The 23,252-nt window shown below is 38.4% G+C and overlaps 1 protein-coding gene across 3 annotated transcripts in view; it reads left to right on the top strand.

Moving 5' to 3' along the window:
* The first annotated feature begins 660 nt into the window (after nt 1–660).
* LEMD3 (LEM domain containing 3) overlaps nt 661–23,252 on the top strand; it is a 69,019-nt gene continuing 46,427 nt past the window's right edge. For all 3 annotated transcript variants that reach the window (XR_009565310.1, XR_009565311.1, XM_030866373.2), the window contains exon 1: nt 661–2,243. Coding sequence is in view for 1 of the 3 variants with exons in the window: in XM_030866373.2 (XP_030722233.1) it covers nt 686–2,243 (1,558 nt within the window). In the remaining 2 variants the exon portion in view is untranslated. The remainder of the gene's footprint in view (nt 2,244–23,252) is intronic.

The raw sequence follows: 23,252 nt of genomic DNA, 5'->3' as shown, positions 1-23,252 counted from the left end.
TATCAAGGTTATCAGATTTTAAAAGGGGAAAAACGATAATACCTTACAACTAACTAGGGAACGAATAGCCATTACTCTTGAAGTAAACTGTATCGGGGCTGGTTTACTCTATCTTTTCCTTGGAATGTTAGAGGAGAGGCTTCTCAAATGAGCAGCGAGAGTAACTCTATTTTTTTTTTTTGGTAAGTCAGTCGGAAAGACAAAGCGAAAAGAGGGAACCAGGAGTCAGGGAAATTACCAATCGTCTGGCCATCAAGATTTCTTTAAGTCTCTAAGCTCCCCTTGGCAGCGGTAATCAAGATGAAAGAAAACCACTGCCATAAACTTCAGTTTTCCCTTCAATATTACTGCCCGGTGGCAGGAACCTGGGAAGAAGAGGTCAAGGTGTGGTTTGGCAAGAGGCAGTTCCCGGGAGAGGCGCTGGGAAGGGCAGGGCGGAGAACAGCCGGAGAAGGTGACAGAAGGGAAGGGGAAGAAGGCGCTGGCACCCCGAGGTGGAAGCGCAGAACTCTCTGCCGCGCGCGACTCAGGTGGCCCTTTCCCGCTCAGGTGAGCTCCTCCCGTGCCTCCCATTGGCCAAGGCGCCAGTGGCGCTGGGAGGGCGACGCAGTCCGGTCTAGTTCAGGGTCTAGGGCGGCGCGTCACTTCCGGTAGCGCGGAGCTTGTAAAACACCCTGGAGAGAAAATGGCGGCAGCAACGGCTTCGGCGCCTCAACAGCTCTCGGATGAGGAGCTTTTCTCTCAGCTCCGCCGTTACGGCCTGTCTCCTGGCCCAGTGACGGAGAGCACCCGCCCGGTCTACCTCAAGAAGCTGAAGAAGCTTCGAGAGGAAGAGCAGCAGCAGCACCGGTCCGGGGGCCGCAGCACCAAGACGCGGAACAGTAATAACAATAACACGGCAACCGCCACGGTCGCCGCCGCGGCAGCAGCGGCGGCGGCCGTGGGGATGGGGGTCCGGCAGGTCTCAGGCGACCTCTCCTACTTACGGACTCCTGGAGGCTTGGGCCGGATCTCGGCTTCTGGCCCGGAGAGCCCCTTGGGAGGGCCCGGGGGCGCCTCGGCCGCCCCCACGGCTGGCAGCAAAGTACTGCTGGGCTTCAGCTCGGACGAGTCGGACGTGGAGGCCAGTCCCCGGGACCAGGCCGGCGGCGGCGGCGGCGGCGGCGGCTGCGGCGGCGGGAGGAAAGACCGGGCTCCGCTCCAGTATCGCGGGCTCAAACCGACGTCGGCGCCCCTGGCCTCCAGCGAGGTGACTAACAGCAACTCGGCCGAGAGGAGGAAGCCCCACTCGTGGTGGGGGGCCAGGAGGCCGGCGGCTGCCGAGCTGCAGAGCCCGTCGGGGAGAGATGGGGCGGCGGATGACGGGGAGCAGGAGGGAGAGGACGGCGAGGATAGGGACCCGGAGGCCGAGGAGCCGCTGTGGTCCGGCCGGACCGTGAATGGCAGCCGGCTTCTCCCCTACAGCTGCCGGGAGAATTATTCGGACTCGGAAGAAGAGGAGGACGACGACGTGGCCTCCAGCAGACAGGTATTGAAGGACGACTCCCTTTCCCGGCATCGGCCCAGGCGGGGCCATAGTAAGCCTCTCTCTCCCCTGCCTGCGAAATCGGCCGGCGGCCGACTGGAGACCTCAGTTCAGGGAGGGGGAGGAATCGCGATGAATGACAGGGCGGCGGCCGCTGGGAGTCTAGACAGGAGCCGAAACGTCGAAGAGTCGTCGTCGTTGGCGGCGGCGGCGGCGGAGCAGGGAGGAGGGTTTGATCCCCCGGACTCCAGCCCCATTCCTAGATACCGCGTTAACGCTAAGAAACTGGCCCCTCTCCTGCAGCCACCGCTCGCGGACGTGGACTCAACCTTGGATTCGTCCACAGGCTCCCTTCTTAAAACCAATAATCATATCGGCGGTGTGGCCTTCGGCGTGGACTCCCCCAGGATTTTTTCCAACAGCCTCCCTCCCAGTGCGGCGGTGGCCGCCTCTGGTTCACTCAGGATCAATCACTCCAATCATACGGGCTCCAATCATACCTACCTGAAGAACACATATAACAAACCGAAGCTTTCCGAACCTGAGGAGGAACTTCTCCAGCAATTTAAACGGGAGGAGGTGTCCCCAACTGGGGGTTTCAGTGCCCACTACTTGTCGATGTTTCTCTTAACTGCTGCCTGCCTATTTTTCCTCATATTGGGACTGACTTACCTAGGAATGAGAGGGACAGGAGTCTCCGAGGATGGAGGACTCAGCAGTAAGTATTAAACCCCGTGGGGAAGGCAACAAAGGGAATGTTGTTAGTGGTCGGCTCTCACCGCACTGGGCGTTTTACCCGAGGTGACTTCTGTCTGCAAGAACATGGTTTAATAGTGAAACACAACAGATGGAGTGCATTCGTATCATCTTTCTTTAAGAAAGAACATGATTACCACGATAAGAATGATAATCCCATGGCTGGTCTTAAGATTTTTCTGTATGAAGTATTGGGAAATTCAGAACATCTTATAAAAGAACAAAATATTACAAGCAAGTCTGGTAGTAAAATGCATTTATTTATACGTGTGACTTAAATTTTCTTTTGGCCTTAAATAACCATATGTGGAGTTGCCAATCCAATTACTCAACAGTTTGGAGGTATTTTGATTGTTTAGGGGCATCATAAACGCAGTGGGTTTTTTGTTTGTTTTTGTTTTCCCAAATTGAGTTGTGGTTCTAAAAGGCAATGTAAGATCTCTTGAAATTCTGGTTAAATGGTTTGTAGTATTAAGTATATGTGTAGGTGGTTCTGTAATTTCTTTAAAGTGAATGAATACAGATAGAAAGTAGGAAGGCATACCTCTACATTGATTTCCCAGCCCAAAGCACCTCCCCTTCCACCAGTGAAAAATAATAGAGGTAGGGAACTGCAGGGGTTTGCAGTCAGGTTAATCTGGATTGGTCTCCAGGCCCTTTTACTTGCTAAATGTCTGTAGGCAGGTGTGTTCACTCATTCATTAAGCCAGCATCATCTGTGCTGTCCTTCAACACAGGAAGAAGATGAATACTGATGGCTTTGTGTTCTATGAAGGAAAGAAGGATGGAGTAATTGGTGTATTCTACTTTAGAGATAGAGAGAGTAGGAACTATTTGAAGTGAGCCCTGTAGCAGGAGAAGGCGACGGCCTTGTAGGAGACAGGAGAGCATTCTGGGCAGAGATTACAAGAGGAGGAGGAAAGGCCTTGAGTTGAGCAAGAGCCTTCCTGTAGGTTATAGTACCTTGAGCGAGGGGGAGTGAGCCAGGGTTTAAGCTTCCCTTGCAAAATCTGTAAAACGATGCTAATCTTGATTAGAATAATGCCTGGGAAGATTAAAAGAGAGAAAGTAAATTTAGTGCATGATGGACTGCTGAATACATAATTTCTCAATGTTAGGTCCTTCTCCCCTCCCCCTGCCCCCTGAAAATTCCTGCCCTTTTCACCCAACATGAATTCGCTTTATCATGATTTGTATTTATAAAATTGGCTTACTCTTATTTTATTTCAAAATAGTGAATGATGCAGTTAGCAGACTTAAAGAGTGGAGTGAAAATAGTGTAAGCTTTGGTTTGGTATGGCCAATTCTAAGATAGTCAAATAATAGATTATGATATTCCTTAACTAGAGGATTTAGAAGAGGGCTGAAATCCAGCACGCACTGTAAATTGGTACCCTGGGAGCAAGAGTGATATATTGTATCCTGCCCCAGATATTGGAGAGAGACAAGAAGTAAGGTCACACTAGGAGTTATACTAGTAAAGTTCACATAAATGACATTACCCATGAGCAGTGCCTTCCTGCATGTTTGTTTCTCCAACAGAACTTGGTGTGTTCTGGCCCTTTTCTAAGAACTAAAGGCTTTGCACATATTATCACTCAATCTGCTCAACAACTCACAGAGGTAGATGGTGTCATCGTCACTCTAGAGATGAGGACAGTGAGACTCGAAATTAAGAAATGTACCCACAGTTGAGCAGCTAGTGAGTGATAGGACTGAGATTTGGTTTCAGATTTTTTTCAACTATTAAGCCCATACTACTTTGGGTATTGTTTATAGAGAGCTTTCTAATAGGAAGCTTTTTTTTTTTTTTTTTTTTTTTTTTCCCTCGGTACGCGGGCCTCTCACTGTTGTGGCCTCTCCCGTTGTGGAGCACAGGCTCCGGACGCGCAGGCCCAGTGGCCATGGCTCACCGGCCCAGCCGTCCCGCGGCATGTGGCATCTTCCTGGACCGGGGCACAAACCCGTGTCCCCTGCATCGGCAGGCGGACTCTCAACCACTGCGCCACCAGGGAAGCCCTAGAGAGCTTTCTAAATAAGAGGATACTTTTATTAGAATTAAGGAAATAATTGAATACTTGGTGGGAATTACTGATGTGCACAATTCTCAACTAAGGTGACTTGTCACATCTTTCTTGTCACTATTAAGATGAATGGCTAATATTTTCTTATGTACCAAACTTTCAAATGGAATAGAAAGGGATAGGATTGCTAGGGCTTAGGTACCTGCCCTCCGCACCTCCACCATTGTGGAAGGAAGGAAATTATAAAGTGGTTTGCCCTTTAATAAATGGTAAATATGAGGTAGCTTGGGTGATGGAAAGAACAGTGGCTAAGAGGTAGAGGATCTGGGTCCTAGGACTTGTCAAAATGACCTTAGTCAAGTTAACTTCTGAGCCTCATTCTTATATATTAAATGGGACTAATAATTTCTGCTGTCTATGGGGTTGTTGTGAGGATCAAATGAGATAGTTTGTAAACAAGTTCAAAGTGATATTCAGAAGTTTAGATAAAATTTGTTGTATTCCTGGTAAACTACAGTATATATGTAAAGAGAAATAGTTAAGTCATTTCCCTAAATACTTAGTAATGTATTACTTACTTATTCAAAATTTAATTTTTATTAAATTCTATTAAATACACATTGTAGACATTGATACAGACATTTGAGTCAAAGTGTGATCAATCCTTAAATGTAATATATACTTGACCTATTGTGTATCCTGGTAGAAAGAAGTGCCTGTTAGTTCAGTTAGTTTGCACACCTAACGGTGAATAACTTCACTCCCTATATTTGTGTATTCTGAATCCTTTGTCATGTTATAATGGTTAGCCAGTGCTTAACTGTAGGGTTCATTGGTCGAATAGTGTGCTTAAGGAAATAGTTTTACTTTGAGTAATAATTTCACCAGAAGATTGTAGGTTATATGTGAGAATAAGCTTTAGTAAGCTTTCATTAGTTATCATTTAAATTATGTATAGCATATAATAGATTAGCCTTTTAAATAGTTCCTAATCATTTGTTCTTTAAAAACTTCTCATCAGTACCCTAATTTTATTAATTAAGTTACCTTTTATTAAATTACTATGAGTGTCTGCTTTCTCATCTGTAAAACTAGGGAGTTGGCTTAGATGATGTCTACGTTCTTTCCAGCTCTAAGGTTTAAAATTCTGACTTTGAACTGCCCTACCAAAACAGCTCAAGGATCAGCCTGCAGTCAGATTAGATCAAGACAACCCACCAAAAGAAAATAGAGAGGCAGAATAGATTAACTTTCTTAGGCTCATCTGATCATTATTAAAAGTTGTTTTTCAGTTACAAAAGACATGATTTTTGTAGAAAATTTGAATAGAGATCTATGAAGCAAAAAATGAATCAGTATTGTTTACCTCTCCTCCTAGTCTCACACTCACCCCTGGCATAAATAAGTTCAAATAATAAATTAGAACTTTCTTTATGCTTTTCATGTAAATACATGCATTCATATATATGTATGTGTGTGTGCACATACACATTTTCATTCAACAGTAGAGTGCCTGCTATGTGCCAAGCACTATTTTAAGCAGCAGGAATATGTGGAGAACAAGGCAGATGAAATCTCTCTTCTCATGGAGCTTACATTCTAGGGGGGAAGATAGGCAACTAAACAAATAAGAATTTCAGATAGTTGCTAACACAAAGTAATGATAGTAACTTGAAAGGCATAAAACAGTCTGAATTTTATTTTAAGTAACAGCCTACTATACATATTCTTCAATTTCTTTTTCCACTTAGTATTGTATAATGGGTAACTTTTCTTATAGTAAGTTTAAGTACAAAGGCATAATTTAAAAATCTCACATTTCACTGGTCCCTTTCTAGCCCTATAAAAATGCTAAAATCTCTGCCATCTTGAAAATGTTCTTTAACCGTCTGTTCTCTAGCTCTTAGTCTCATCTCAGTCAAGATTACTCTTTCCTCCCCTGCCATTCACTCAACCCCTGTCTAGTTTAGCTTTTTTTTTTTTAACCATCCATTCCTCTGTAACCTCTGTCACCAGTTACTCAATTGCCAACCGAGAGAAGCTTTAAAGTTCTTCTCTTCACCTCTTTTATACATTCAATACATTGACAATTCCCTTCTTCGTGAAACTCTCTCCTTTCCAAACTTCCGTATCACCACTCTCTTGTACTTTTCATTTATTTGTCTGCCTGTGTTTTAAATATTGGTGGTCTCTGGAACTCTTATCCTTTCGTACAGTTTTCCTAGGCAGTTTCATCCACTCTACTGGCTAATACCTCCCAATTTTATATTTTCATCTTAAATTTTTCTCTCTTGGGTTCTAGACTTAACCATTTATTAGACAATTTCTTCTGGATGTACCAGAAGTACTAACACCATCTGTACTCATCAGCTTTACTTACTTTTACCTTGTTTCTCCTGTTTTGTTCCCTGTTTTAGTTAATGGCAGTTCCATCCACCCAGAGCTCAAGCTAAAAACCTTGAATTTGCCTTGATTCCTTCCTTTCCACCATCTTCCTACCAAACCTCAAACCACAGTCTATCTTGTTACCAAATCCTGTAGTTTTACCTGCTACCTATCTTTTGACTCAATCTATTTCTCTCCATTCCCCACTGCTCTAGGCTAGTCTTTTGCCTGAACTGATTTAGCAGTCTTCTAACAGTTGTCCGTGCTTCTCGGCTGTAGCTCTTCCTGTCTGTTTTTCAGTGTCAGAGCAATATTTCTAAAATGAGAATGCAGTAATTCCTTCATGCTTAAAATTACTCAGTGGCTTTCCCTTACTCATTGGATAGAATGTAAACTCCTTGGCTAAACTGTTCATGATCTAAGTATGCCTGCTCTTTCTAGCTTCATTTCTTAGCAGTCCCTGTTATCACACTTTACTTTCTAGAAAACTGGAACTTTCTGGAACACTTCCTGGTGTTCACTGAATATGTCACTGAGATTTTTGTGCCTTTGTGCATGTGCAGGTTGTTTCTTTCTCTCTATTAACTGCTATTCAGTCTTAAAAGTCTCACCTCTGGGGCTTCCCTGGTGGCGCAGTGGTTGAGAATCTGCCTGCTAATGCAGGGGACACGGGTTCGAGCCCTGGTCTGGGAGGATCCCACATGCCGTGGAGCAACTAGGCCCGTGAGCCACAACTACTGAGCCTGTGCGTCTGGAGCCTGTGCTCCGCAGCAAGAGAGGCCGCAATAGTGAGAGGTCCACGCAATGCGATGAAGAGTGGCCCCCGCTTGCCACAACTAGAGAAAGCCCTCGCACAGAAGCGAAGACCCAACACAGCAAAAATTAATCACCCCAACATCTTAAAAAAAAAAAAAAGTCTCACCTCTGGATGTCTTCTCTGTCTCCCTATCCTCTTTACCCTAGAGTTTGGCCCATGATTCTCTACTCAAAGAAGATCTTATGCATCCTTCATAGCATTTATTTCATGTTTATAATTGTGTATGTTCACTGTGCCAGATAGATTACAGCTCCTTGAGGTAATGTTTCTACAGGAGGAATTGAGTACACTGAAAAAGAGCACAGGCTCTTTCATTTCTCTCTCTTGACCACAGGGTCATGAGCCTGGATGACTGAGAGAACGGTAATACCATTGACAGGAATTAGAGATGTTGAAAAGGGATCTTTTTGCGGGGAAGGCGGCATAGAGAAAATGAGTTTATTTGGGGCTTATTTTTTGAGTTATTCAAGTAGCAATATGCTGTAGGCTATGGTAATTATATAATTGGATTAAAGATGAGAGACTGATGCTTAATGTGAAAGTAAAGTACTGTTTACTAAAGGAATAGATACCTTTTTAATATTTGTTTCTTCTTTTTGTGTGGGTGTTTTGTTCTTAAAGACAAGACCGAGTGCTGCAAAAGATACCATAGTTTTTTAAAAATTACAGTTTTACTTTTTCAAGTAGTTAGACTAGCCAAAAGGTCAAAACTTTGAATTGTAATGAAATGGGCATAAGGATTTTGAAAAGTAGTTGTTGCCCTCATTCTTGAAGAATGAAAGCTGAGTGAGAAGTTGACTACTTTGTAAGAACAAAAAAATTCTTAGACCTCTGAGAATATTCCTGGGAATACCAGGGGATTGCATATCCCAGTCTGATGATTCGAGAAATTAAAATCTACTATGTAAAAATGTCTTTCATCTGAAACATCTCTAGCGTAATTTAAAATAAAAATCATCAGAGTGAAAACTTGTAAGTTCCCTATGAGTGTATTCATGGAGCCTAGTTTGAAACATTGGCATAGATATCAAGGCTTGGATCATTAAAGAGGCAACCTGGGTTTGAATTTGGGCCCTTCCTCTTGTTAGCTTTTTTATTAAAGGCAAGTTGCTGAACCCCTGTAAACCTCAATATTCTCATCTGTAAAATAGAGTTAAGTGAGAATTAAATGAAATAATGCATGTAAAGAACTCGACTCAGCACATGACACGTAGGAATAATAATAACAGCAGCTAACCCTTATGTAGCACTTTGTGCCAGGCACTGAGCCTAAACAATTATAATTGTCAAGTAATCTTCATGAGGCAGGTATTTATCCCATTTTATAGGTAAAGAAACTGAGACACAGAGAAGTTACATAACTTGCCTAGGGTCATGAGTGCAGAGGCAGTATTTGGACTCAGATAGTGGCACTTAACCACCCTGCTAGATTGCCTTTTAATATGTGCAAGTACATAAGGGCTCTGTATATGTTCTCCACTATTATTATTATCTAGGAAATTATGAAAGATATGGATGGGTGAAGCTGCTTAATGCATGAAATCCTAGAAGTGCCAAGGATAATCTTTGAAACCTAACAACATTAGTACAAGAAAGTACAAATTTGTACTCACTTGACGATTAGGAATCATGTGGAACTGTTTATCCTTCTATAAGGTTTTAGAATAATTAATTCATTGATATATGGGGAGGGCAGTCTGCTATAATATAATACAAATTATATAATATGTAAAACTATAAGGCATATGATACTATTTCTAATTTTTAAAAGATTTGCATAGTCTCAAAACTGGTGGGGATAGTGGTCCTCTGATTTGCATTACCACTTTTTAAAAAAAAAATTTAAAAATTATTTTATTTTTATTTTTTTTGGCCACGTGGTGTTCCCTGACCAGGGATCGAACCCACACCCCCTGCGTTGGAAGCACAGAGTCTTAACCACTGGACCACCAGGAGAGTCCCCTGTTACCACTTTAAAACTTAGGTTTTCCATTGTTCATTTTCAAGATGTAAAAATCTTTTAGTATATTTGTTCTCCCTTTTTTTGCACCTTTTAAAAAAGCTTTGAATGTATTTTCCCTATGCGTATATTTGTTTCAATGGGAATGAAGCATTCTGTAATTTCAGGGATGTTTTAAAAAATTAGATATTTTTATGATTCCTCAGTAGAGTTATGAAGTTTTAAAATAGCTTCTCCTCGCTCACTAATCATTCTGTATATTTACCTATCTGAAAAATATTTTATATAAATAAAAGGAACCTCAGAGCAAAGAGGTTATAACATCAGTGCAAAGAGATATTTAGATTATAAGAGTATAAAAATGAAGTATACCTTGGACTTCCCTGGTGGCGCAGTGGTTAAGAATCCTCCTGCCAATGCAGGGGACATGGGTTTGAGCCCTGGTCTGGGAAGATCCCACATGCTGCGGAGCAACTAAGCCCGTGTGCCACAACTACTGAGCCTGTGCTCTAGAGCCCACGAGCCACAACTACTGAGCCCACGTGCCGCAACTACTGAAGCCCGCAAGCCTAGAGCCCATGTGCCGCAACAAGAGAAGCCACCACAGTGAGAAGTGTGCGCACTGCAACAAAGAGTAGCCCCTGCTCGCCGCAACCAGAGAAAGCCTGTGCGCAGCAATGAAGATCCGACGCAGCCAAAAATTAAGTAAATAAATAATGAAGTATACCTTAAACTTTTGGAAATCTGTAAAATATATGGTAAGCAAGTAGTAGTAACTTCTTTACGAAAAGCATATTACTAATGGTATATCTTTATTCTAATCCTGTATTAATTTATTATACACTAAAAATTGCTACTATTTAATTTGGGAATCCAGCACAATACTAATTGTAGAAATTATAACATGTATTGTCTCATAACTTTATTTTTTTATTTTCTCATAACTTTATATTTTGGCTTTCATACTCAGAATTTATTTTTAACAGATTTTAAAGTGAACCAGTAGCAGTATATTTGGATTTTGCTGTTTTAATAATGCATGTTTTAACCTGAATCACACAAGTGATAGTTAAAAAAAATACGTAAAATTTGATCTAATTAATATTCTTTATTAGCATCACTGTCAAAAATAATTTTTAAAAAAGAGTTGAACATGCAGGGGCTTCCCTAGTGGCGCAGTGGTTGAGAGTCCGCCTGCCGATGCAGGGGACACAGGTTCGTGCCCTGGTCTGGGAAGATCCCACATGCCGCGGAGCGGCTGGGCCCGTGAGCCATGGCCGCTGGGCCTGCACGTCTGGAGCCTGTGCTCCGCAACAGGAGAGGCCACAACAGTGAGAGGCCCGCATACCGCAAAAAAAAAAAAAAAAAAAAAAGTTAAAATAAGGCTGGGTGCAAAACTGCAAGTTGAGTGATAAGTGATCAAGTATACACCAACAGTTGGTCTCCTGTCCTGAATATACATGAATGGAAGAAAATCCTTTAGGAGCAATGGGCATTTTAACACATAGTACATCAATTTTGTTTTGCAGTTAGAGACCCCTTTTATTTGTGTATATATGTACAAAAGGTATTTGCTGATTGTGGCTAATTCCTGAAAGCACTTTATACTTATAAAGGAAGCTTTTGCTCTGTAGGAATTCACCTAGGTATAATTTTTTTTTAATGTTCATTTATTTTTTTATTTATTTTTTCTTATTAGTCATCCATTTCATACACATCAGTGTATACATCTCAACCTAGGTATAATTTTTTAAACACATATAAAGAGGGTCATTGAAATCAATTAGCAGGAGGAAATCTTAGAATATTTGTTTCTTCCAGTCCCTGGGCTATGGCTTAGAACCTTGGTTAACTTTGGTAATGACTTCTGGGTTTAGAAGGACACCTACTACAGTAACACAGATGCTTTCTTGCTTGATTTAGTTCTCCTGTTCATTCATCCATTTACTCACTCATAAATTATTTATTGAGTGCCTACTATGTGATACCGGAAGACGAGTATATACTTTTTAGAATTGTAGGAGGGATACTCTTTCCCCAGCACACTGCCTCCCTCCCCCTCCCAGCTCCCCCATTCTCTTCTTTTTCCTAAAATGCACTAGCTAGCCTTCAGAACTGAGATTTGGTTACTGTGCAACATTGTTTCAGACTTGTCCATTGTGACTCCAGAAACATGACTTTAAAAATTAGTTTCTGCAAATTTGGGTATGCCCTATGATAAAGTTTACTACAAAAGAAATAGTTTCATTTCTTACAGGATTTTAGAAGTAATTTAAGAGTAAAAAAGGAAGAGACATGAAGAATGAATTTGTCAAAAATGAAAATATTATCAATTTGAAATGTTTATGATTGTGGTTTAAGATGTTCTAGAAATGTTCTTATGCTTATGACAAAAGACTTACTTTGTTTTTTTAATATAAGAAAGTCACCTTTAAATGTCCCTTCTTTTAGATTCTAAAGCCTTAAATGATAAAGGCATTTATTGAGAACTTTCTATGTGTGAGCACCTTTATATTAATTTCCATGAGGGAAATTATTAATATTATCTCCATGAGAAAACTGAAATATAGAGGGAATAGGGTTAGGTGTGACTTGTCTTAAGATCCCACAGCTACTAAGTTTTAAAGCCAGCATTTGAACCCATGATCTGACTAAGGGTCCACAGTCTTAGCCACTGGGAAGCTGTAGATATTCTTATGTATCTTTTCTCACCTACTAACTTTATTTAGGCAGGTAAATCGCTTGTGACCTCTGGGCTTTGGTTTTTGCATCTGTCAAATGAGGGAATAGTAAAATCAGCTCTTCCAGCCAGTGACTTTTGTAGGGAACTGATGTGATAATGTCTATGGAAATGCTTTGGAGAAATTAGAAGTGATGTATAAATATATATTTTTAATGCTGTAAGTTAGAATTTCCCAGCTATAGTAGTTTAATTTAAGCAGCACGTGTTCAGCACTATGACATGTCCTGTCGGTAATGTTAATAAGTAATGGAAGAGTTGGTTAAATTTATAGTTCTTATCAGTATTTTTTTAAACTTTCTCTCAGGTTGTCTGAGCAGATAAAAGGAATCATCTTTTTACATTACCTAGTTAGTGCCTTATCTCTAGGTGCTGAAAAAGAATTTTCTGTCTTTGCAGTTATATTAATGTAATAGATTATGAAGCACAATTTGAAACTAGATTTTAGCCTCCTGGACTGCTAGAAGGTAGACTTGCTGATAGGAAAGACAGAGATGGGATACATTGCTTTAATGCAAAATATAGTAGTGAATTTGAGACAGAAAAACATTTCTTAGGAATATGGATGAGTCTTCTGTTAACATTATCTGAAGGACAGACAGTACTTGCAGCTGGTAGAGAAGAATGGCCTGTCACGTTGCTGTTCTTCATCCAGTTTGTAAGATACCATGAGTACTGTTATTGGTAAAGTGGGAAGGTGAGGTGTGTCCCCATGAATAGGCAATAGATTGAATGGGGGTAATCAAGAAATTGGGGGGATGAAATAATAAAATGAAGTAGATAAACATTAAAATCATGCTAATTAAATTATAAGGAATTTAAAGTACATTAGGATCTTCAGTCTCCTAGATAAAAGATGTGGTTTCAGACCAGAGCTGTCTAATAGAAATATAAACCACATGTGTAATTTTAGTTTTTCCAGTAGCCATATTAAAATGTAAAAAGAAACAGGTGAAGTTAACTTTAATAATAGATTTTACTTAATCTGGTAATCTAGAATATTATCATTTCAACATAATCAGTTTAAAAATTATTGAGATATTTTACATTCTTTTTTTGTATTAACATTCTATTTTATACCTACAGCCTGTCTCAAATCAGACTAGCTAAATTTCAAGTGCTCAATGGCCACATGTGGCTAGTGGCTACTATATAGGATAGCGCAGCTCTAGACTGCCCTGAGTTATGGAGTTATATTGTTGGTTTAATGAGATCTAACAGCTACTAATTTTTGAATCTTACAATGTGCCTTGCATTGTGTTCTCTATAATATTTTCAGTTAATCTTTATAATAACTCCATGATGCAGATTTTACTCTTCTCATGTTATAAATACAGTGATGTATAAGAGATGTTAATTTGTTTAAGGTCTAAGGTCAAACAGGTAGTCTGTAGGAGAGCAGGGATTTAAAACCAAGTCTGACCCCAAAATTCTTGTCCTTTTCATTGTATTGCACTGTTTTAAAGCATGGCCACTTACCTAAAGCAGGTTGGTGAATGAGATTTAGTTCTTCCACTGCTCAGTTATTTTTGATTCACTGCAGTGACTTTTGATTTAATTAGTCCTTATTTTAAAATATAAATACAGAGCATTTTTAGGTTAAAGTGGAAGAGGTATCCCCTAAATTCTTACTTATATTTCTAATTGGGAATATTCCTTTATATTCTTTTCATCATGTCCTGTTGTAAACTGCTTTGTATAGCTCTTCAAAGTAGAAATGTAGGAGGGAGGGATGACCTTTTGATTCTGGCACATGACTCTTGGGAGATAAGGGAAAAGTCAGCTACTATTGAGAAAAATGAAAACAGGATGACTAATAAAACTTTTGTTGTAGTAAAAAAATTTTTAAAGGTTTCAGTACCTCACTTTGAGAAAGATTTTGGGATGATCTTATTCATCATGCTCTTTGAATTATAAAAATTATCTCAGTTCTTTTGCATGGTGTTATTTTGTGATAGATTTATACTTAGCAACATTAATGAATTTGAGTAATTTCTTTGAATTACGTTTAGATTCATAGACAATGTTTGCTTACAAAGACAAGCTGTTTACTTCTAAAAGAAAAAAAATGGACAATCCTTAATTTTTGAATGGTTGTCTTCCAGATCATGTGTAAAATAGTTGTTTGAACTTGGAACATATCTAACTACACTGTTTCTAAGTTCCCAGGCTAGCCCATAGAAGCCTATTTAAAACCATATCCTATTTTAAAAACACTAATTCAAAAAGATACATGCGCTCTAATGTTCACAGCAGCATTATTTACAATTGCCAAGATAAGCAACCTAAGTGTCCATCAACAGATAAATGGATAAAGAGGATGTGGCATATATGTATATATACAATGGAATACTACTCAGCCATAAACAGTAATGAAATTTTGACATTTGCAACAACATGAATGGACTTGGAGGGTATTATGCTAAGTGAAATAAGTCAGAGAAAGACAAATACTCTATGATATTACTTATATGTAGATTCTAAAAAACACAACAAACTAGTGAATATAAGAAAAAAGCAGACTCACAGTTATAGTGAACAAACTAATGGTTACCATGGAGAGGAAAGGGAAGAGGGGCAACGTAGAGGTGGAGGATTAAGAGGTACAAACTATTATGTATAAAATAAGCTACAAAAATATATTGTACAACACAGGGAACATAGCCAGTGTTTTATAACTGTAACTGGAGTATAGCCTTTAAAAATTGTGAATCACTGTATTGTACACCTGTAGCTTATATTGTATAGCAATCATACTTCAATTAAAAAAAACATATCCTGTCTTAGTACTAGTATAGTATTGGTGTAAGCTTTAGGTCCTCAGAGTGTGGGTCATGTTCTGTGGGAGTTGGATTAGGAGGAAGCAAGTTTATTTTTGGCTTTTTATGTTTTCTCTTCTTATACTTTTCTGTCTCTTAATTCCTGTTCTTATGCTGGCCTAAGCTTCTTGGCGTTCTACTGTGATCTTGGTTAAACATCTAAGTGCTCAGTACTTCAAATTTTTTCTTTTTTTAAAAAAATTGAGATATAATTGACATAACATTGTGTTAGTTTAAGGTATACTACGTAATGATTTGATATATGTATGTTTTGTGAAATGATTACCACAATAAGTTTAGTTAACATCTGTCACTATATATAGTTATATTCTTGTAATGAGAACTTTTAAGACCTACTCTCTTAGCAGCTTTCATTTATACAATACAGTATTGTTAAATAGTCACCACACTTTACATTACATCCCCAGGACTTATTCATCTTATAACTGGAAATTTGTACCTTTTGACCACCTTCACCCATTTCACCCACCTCCCTACCCCCAACCTCTGGCTGCCACCAGTCTGCTCTGTTTCTACAAGTTTGTTTTTTTTTTAGATTCCACATACAAGTGGGATCGTACAGAATTTGTCTTTCTCTATCTGACTTATTTCATGTAGTATAATGCTCTATAATAAATAGTAGGTCCACTTACTGGGTGCTTGGCAAGTATAAACATAAATGTTTACACTTAAGCATTTAAGTCTTAAGCATTTTTTACATGATTTGATAAATGAAGAATCTGTAATGGAAGATTAGGCTAATCACTCTGTCCAAGGTTATAGATCAGAGAGGGGAGTTGTGGCGTTATGCTGTTGGTTGAACTGTGGCAGTATGATTTGAAAGCTCATCCCCTAACCATCGTTCTATACTGCATTTCTCTCTCGCATTCCCTCTTCCCCTTTTACCAAATTGGAACTCTTTATTTTCTCAGTTCAGATACTTTTAGCTAAATGATAGAGAAATCCATTTGATTGAATTAATTCACAATATTATAGAATTCTGATAATAAAAATGATGTGATTTTATGACAAAATTTGATAATGTGATTATCTTTAGTGAGGATTGAGTCAATATGGAATCAGAACTTAAACCAGCTTCCCTAAGTCATCCTTCATCCTTGTATGTATAGTTAGTTGAGTTGCCTACATTTTTCAGTTAGAAATTAGGTCCATAGTGCTCAACTTATGTGCTGAAAACAATTTGGGAACACCACCCATTACAAGGTATTGTCTGAGGACCTAACAAATGATTTGCCCTTCTCATATTGTTCTATTATTTTTCAACTACGTATCAATACTGCTATGATTAGAATACAAAAAAATTATATATTCATGGTAGAATTTTGTCGTATTTTCTTAGTATGTGAATAGTAAAAATACTACTTTGGGGATCTGAACATCTTGATATAAATGAAGAAGTCCTTTTACTTAAAAAGTGAAGAAACACTGCTTAAAGCATGCTGTAAGGAAATTGTATATACTGGTTATATTTTAGAATTTGTTTTCAAGACAATCATAGTGAATGTTGGGAAATCAGTTGTAATGTTTAAATGACTGACTGACCAACCTATCAACTGGTAAAAGCCCTTTAATCTTCTCAGAGGTGATTGCACTTTAAATACAAGATCTTTGTTAACCCAACTTCTCTCTCTGATTAGTGAAATTTTTGGCATTTAGTGTAAAATTCAGGTATTACAAGGGTTTTGGCAGGGAGCCTTGCCTTGGGGACTTCCATTTCATCTCTTTCTAACTCACAGATTTTCTGAGAACTCTGTCATTTCTTCCCAGTAGCTCCATGGCAGAGACGAATGAGGAATGGAGTAGTGGTATATTGTGTTATTTTGTAAACTGAGTGCCGTCTATTTTTTAATTTCATGCAAAGATTTGGAAAAGAAAAAAATAGCTAAGATTTATTAATCTCTTTTCTCCCCATATTGGTATGCATAGTCACAAAACATCCCATTTTATGTTAGTTTACTAGATACAGTCTCAGAGAGGGTGACTTGCCTAAGGTCACAAGTCATAAATTTTGGAACAAGTATTCCTTGCTCCAGAGAGTTTTTTTTTTCCATTTTACCCCACTGCCTTTCAGTGTGAAAAGATATTTTTCATTCATCTAAATGACTTAACTTCAGAAGTAAGCATTACTTAGTGGAAATTTTTATTTAAATTTTAAAAATTTAATTTATGTTTTAAAGTTTAAAAATTATACTAGGTTGAAATTAATATATTAAAGTTGTAAATTATATTAATACTGTGTCATTCAAGAAGGAAAAAGGATAATCACCCAATTACTTTGAAAATATTTAGTACCTTTTAAAAAAATTCTGTAATATTTCAGTTAGAAAATTAGAGAAACTAGAGCGATTTAGTGTCCTTGCCTGGATTTTGTTGTAGGCAGAATATCAGTCCAAATACATTAAAAAAAATAGGAATACAACATTCTGTTGGGTTGATTTAGATTGCTTATTTTATTTTTTTAAGCAAACACTTCCTATCTTCTTTAAAATTCTTTTTTGGTAATAAATTTTGTAATGGATTTTGTAAATCCATGGTGTATGGATTTTGATGTTTAAAAAGCAAGATTAAATAGCCTATAGTAGGGTGTACAATTTGGAAAAAAAAGCAGCTTAAAGTAGTAAATCAAAATTCTGGCAAGTCAGTTTGCTAACTAGAGCAGACATAATATGAATGTAAATAAATATGTTATCTTGTGCTTTAATTTACAAGACTTTTTTTCTACCAGTTTACTACAGGGTTGTTGCCATACTTTTTTTTTTTTTTTTTTGGCTATTTTTGTTAATAAATTCTATTCTGGGGGAAGGAAGAAGGAAGGTTACACTGAATAAATAAAAGTAGATAAAGTCAACATTTTTGCCGTATACAATCATCTTAGAGTTTAAAGGACTTTTAGAAGTCACTTTTAGAAGTCACTAGCTACTTTGTGCAGTGGCGTTTGAGAAAAGATGATGTTTTAGTTGGGCTCTTTTGGTCATAAAGACAGTCTTAAGAAACTGAGGGTTTACTCTGAGGATATATGTGGGCTAGGACTGTAAAGACTTCAGGAAATCAATTCAACTCAAGGGGCTCTGGGTCTGTACTTGTGTGTGTGCCTCTGTCTTGGCACTGTCCTAAATTTTGCATGCAATTATTTCACTTAATTCTTAAAACAATCTTAAGAGCCAGGTATTATTAGCATTCCCTTTAGATGAGGAAACTGAGGTTTAGGAGAAACTTGTCTAAAGTCAGTAAGTAGTAGAACCAAGGTTTGAATACCGATAATCTGACTTCCGGTATGGGATCTTTGTCCCTGTACTATACTCTTTACATGATTCTGTATCATCTCCTGTCTTTGTTTTTTGATTCCTTTGGAATTATCTTCACCACCCCCCAAAAAAGTCTTACATTCTACTAGACCAGGAGTTCTTAACCTCAGTGGGCCCTGAATCTTAAAGAAGCCATAAATGGCCTCCAGGTGAACAGTAACTCCTTGAAATTTTACGCAAATTTTTGAAAGTGTATTCACTTTTCTGGGGATAGGGTCCATAGATTTATCCATTTCTCAAGGGTCTCTGACCCTCCAAAATAGTGAGAATCACTTCACTGTCAGCTGCTCTGGGGAAGGTAGTATGAGTTTTCATCTTTGTATTCCTTAGCATCTGGTTTTTGATTGTTCAAAAATATTTGTTGAAGAGAATTTAACAAATAAGAGATGGTATGTGGGGAAATAAGCTTAAAATTAGTCATAATATGGGAGTCTTAAGATACCTTGAATGTTTACTAGATGGGTATGAGAGCATCAGTTTTATTTACTTGGTTCAGAAAATTGTTTTGTTACTGACAGGTTCAAATTTCCAGCTCTAGTATATAGTAGTCCTATGAAGTTAGGTTTTTGAAATCAGAGCATAAAGGAAAATTTGTGTGTTCAAAACTGCTGTTGAAAAGTCCCCTAGATTTAGAGGCTGCCATGTGATCTCTCAAGAAGGCCAGTTTCCCCCCCATCAATGTAAGAATAGACCATTTTAGTACCTGAAGGAGCACTAAGGAACATAGTACATCTTTAAACATTAGAATCATACTCAGTGTTTGAAATATTCTTAGTTATGAGAGCCACGTGGAAATTGAGAGCCGCTGAGGGAATGGCAATATCGCATCTCCCATCTCAGGCTTTGTCTAGGGCACATGCCTATTGACTGTAACAGAGTTACAGTTGTGGGGAAGTGCATGCATTTTTTTTCCCCCTTAAATATTTGTTCACACACATTTATTCCTATTGTCTCTTTCTGCTACAAGTAGAAGTTAGAAGTAGACATTAGGTGAAAATCTGATGATTCCAGCATATGTTGTACTTTCTGTTCATTGTGTTCATGTGGAAGCATGGGTTTTACTCTTAAGGTTTCATATAATATATTTTAACCAACGAAAACGTTTCATTTAGCCTAGTTTACCGCGTGTTGTAACTGCTTATATTTGTTTTACCTAATATGTTGTTTTTGTTTTTTTTAACCTAATGATGATAAATTCCTGTATTCCCCAAATGACTTTTCATTTCTGTCTGGTTTCTTCCATAGCTAAAAGTCAAGATGTAACTTTTAAGCTTGTTGCTCATAAAGTCAATGTTCGGGATATATATATATTTTTTCTTTTAGCTCCATATTCAGTTTATATGTTAGTTTTGGTCATACTTTAATCTCTGTTCTTTGTCTATGCATATAATGCCTTTTTCCCTTTTATCAGAGCTATGCTTCTTATCCCTGTTTGATGAATGGAATAAGAACTACTGTCTTTTTTTTTTTTTTCATTTCTGTTCACCTTTTCATTGCACTGTAGCTTTTCTCTCTCCAGTTTTCTTATTTGCATAATGTCTCTGCTACACAAAACTAAAGTGGTGGTAGTGTTTATCTCTAGTCATTTAAAATGGTAAACACACACATTGTAATTGAGAATGTTACTAAGTAGAAGACCTCATGAATTTAATTCTATGGGAAATGCATGTTTATTTTATTGTGCTGGAGATGGGTTGCGTGGTGTATCACAGATCCCTTTTGGATCTCTAAATTCTCTTTTAGCAATATTCTTTCAGAACAGCTCTCTTTGTAACAGTTTCTTTTGTATTCTTGGCAATGTAAACCTTGAGGAAGTGTTATAGCCAGTCTCTAGTGTATAACAGTTAATGTTTAAAATCTCTTAATGCAGTGAGCTGTCACCATGTTTAATAAATTGCAGTATTGCATTAGCATAAATTCCTTTGGGTGCCAAGATATCTGTTGCACAGATGCTTGCTATTATTTATAGGTTTGTTTCTAACCTTTGTGGGTTGAATTACTTTTATATTCATTTGTCACCATGCAGTAGCATAATTCTTTAACTGACATATATGCAAAATAGTTTTCAAGAAGAAACTATGAAAGTACTGAAAAAGCAGATTACTCAAACTTTTGGACCTTGGGCAGTATAAAGCTCCTATAATTTAAGTAGACATATTGCTTTGTCTTTATTTGAATGTGTTCTTATACTGCCTTTCCTCCTAATATTGGGTAAACTGCAGGAGTGTCTTTAGCTGATGAAATTAGATGGAGGCAGCAGCCTAATCATTTCCCTCTGGTTTTCAGCCGATGAGACTAAGGGTGTGTGTGTATGTATGTTTGTTGACGTGGGGAGAAATTATTATCTTTATAGTTTATTTTAGAGTAAGCTGTTGATATTTTCTTAAAGTCTAAGTCTTCTTTTGGATTAAACATTTTTTGAATGGGAACTTCACTTTTATTTGCTAGTTAGATTCAGGAATCAGTAATTCTATCAGATATTCTTTGAGTTATGGATGCTCTACTAAGATAGAAGGAATAGACTGACTCATTAAAGTCTTTTAAATGTGATATTTTGATTTGCTAGTGATCTAATTTGCTAATTTATTGGATTGGCCAAAAAGTTCCTTCAGGTTTTTTTTTTAATATCTTTATTGGAGTATAATTGTTTTACAATGTTGTGTTAGTTTCTGCTGTACAGCAAAGTGAATCAGCTATATGTAGACATATATCCCCATATCACCTCCCTCATGAGCCTCCCTCCCACCCTCCCTATCCCACTTCTCTAGGTCGTCACAAAGCATCGGGCTGATCTCCCTGTGCTATGCAGCAACTTCCCACTGGCTATCTATTTTACGTTTGGTAGTGTCAGTGCTACTCTTTCACTTCATCCCAGCTTCCCCTTCCCCACCTGTGTCCTCAAGTCCATTGTCTACATCTGAGTCTTTATTCCTGCCTTGACACTAGGTTAATCAGTACCGTTTTTTTTTAGATTCCATATATGTGCGTTAGCATACGGTATTTGTTTTTCTCTTTCTGACCTACTTCACTCTGTATGACAGACCCTAGGTCCATCCTCCTCATTACAAATAACTCAATTTCGTTCCTTTTTATGGCTGAGTAGTATTCCTTTGTATATATGTGCCACATCTTCTTTATCCATTTATCTGTCAGTGGACATTTAGGTTGCTTCCATGTCCTGGTTATTGTAAATAGTGCTGCAATGAACATTGTGGCACATGTATCCTTTTTGAATTATGGTTTTCTAAGGGTATATGCCCAGTAGTGGGATTGCTGGGTCATATGGTAGATCTATTTTTAGTTTCTTAAGGAACCTCCATACTGTTCTCCATAGTGGCTGTATCAATTGACATTCCACCAACAGTGCAGGAGGGTTCCCTTTTCTTCACACCCTCTCCAACATCTATTGTTTCTAGGTTTTTTGATGATGGCCCTTCTGACTGGTGTGAGGTGATACCTCATTGTAGTTTTGATTTGCATTTCTCTAATGATTAGTGATATTGAGCATCTTTTCATGTGTTTGTGGGCAATCTGTATGTCTTCTTTGGAGAAGTGTCTATTTAGGTCTTCTGCCCATTTTTGGATTAGGTTGTTTGTTCTTTTGATATTGAGCTGCATGAGCTGCTTGTATATTTTGGAGATTAATCCTTTGTCACTTGCTTCGTTTGCAAATATTTCCTCCCATTCTGAGGGTTGTCTTTTCGTCTTGTTTAGGGGTTCCTTTGCTGTGCAAAAGCTTTGAAGTTTCATTAGGTCCCATTTGCTTATTTTTGATTTTATTTCCATTACTCTAGGAGGTGGGTCCAAAAGAATCTTGCTGTGATTTATGTCATAGAGTGTTCTGCCTGTGTTTTCCTCTGAGAGTTTTATAGTGTCCGGCCTTACATTGAGGTCTTTAATCCATTTTGAGTTTGTTCCTCCAGTTTTTAAGTGGAAATAAGAGACACATTTTTCATTTTCACTAAGAACTTTATTGAACAATGTATTCACCCTTTTGTTGCACTACCTTCTGCCATTTTTCAGGCATCTTCATAGTTCCATCTTCCCAAAACTTTTTATCTTCTTGAGCAAAGAACTGTTCCAGGTGCCTTTTACAGTCTTCTGGGGAATTGAAATATTTTCCATTAAGAGAATTTTGTAAAGACTGAAATAAATGGAAATCCGAAGGTGCAATGTCTGGTGAATAGGCAGATGAATCAGAACTTCCCAGCCAAGCTGTGACAGTTTCTGCCTGGTCATCAAAGAAACATGTGGTCTTGCATTATCCTGATGGAAGATTATGCATTTTCTGTTGACTAATTCTTGCTGCTTTTCATCGAGTTGGTCCAACTGGGAGCAGTACTTGTTAGAATTAATCATTTGATTTTTCTGGAAGGAGCTCATAATAGAGGACTCCCTTCCAATCCAACCATATACACAACATCACCTTCTTTGGATGAAGACCGGCCTTTGGTGTGGTTGGTGGTGGTTCATTTCACCTCCCCACGATGTCTAACGTTCCACATTATTGTACAGTATCCACGTTTCATCGCCCACCACAATTTGTTTTAAAAATAGAATGAATGTTTTCATTACTCAGTAGAGAATTGCATGCGGAAATTCGGTCAAGAAGGTTTTTTTCATTTAACTTATGTGGAACCCAAACATCAAAGAGATTAACGTAACCAAGCTGGTGCAAATGATTTTCATCGCTTGATTTGGATATTTTGAGTACGTGGGCTATCTCCCGCATGGTGTAACATTGACTGTTTTCAGTTAATGTCTCGATTTGATCACTGTCAACTTCAACTGGTCTATCCGACCGTGGAGCATCGTCCAGCGAGAAACCTCCAGCTCAGAACTTTGCAAACTACTTTTGCCACGTTCGATCAGACACAGCACCTTCTCCATATACTGCACA

This window comes from Globicephala melas, chromosome 10 (assembly GCF_963455315.2).
Source record: "Globicephala melas chromosome 10, mGloMel1.2, whole genome shotgun sequence".
Taxonomy (NCBI): domain Eukaryota; kingdom Metazoa; phylum Chordata; class Mammalia; order Artiodactyla; family Delphinidae; genus Globicephala; species Globicephala melas.
The sequence above is the reverse complement of the archived record's forward strand: the minus strand, read 5'-3'. Positions and strand labels throughout refer to the sequence as shown.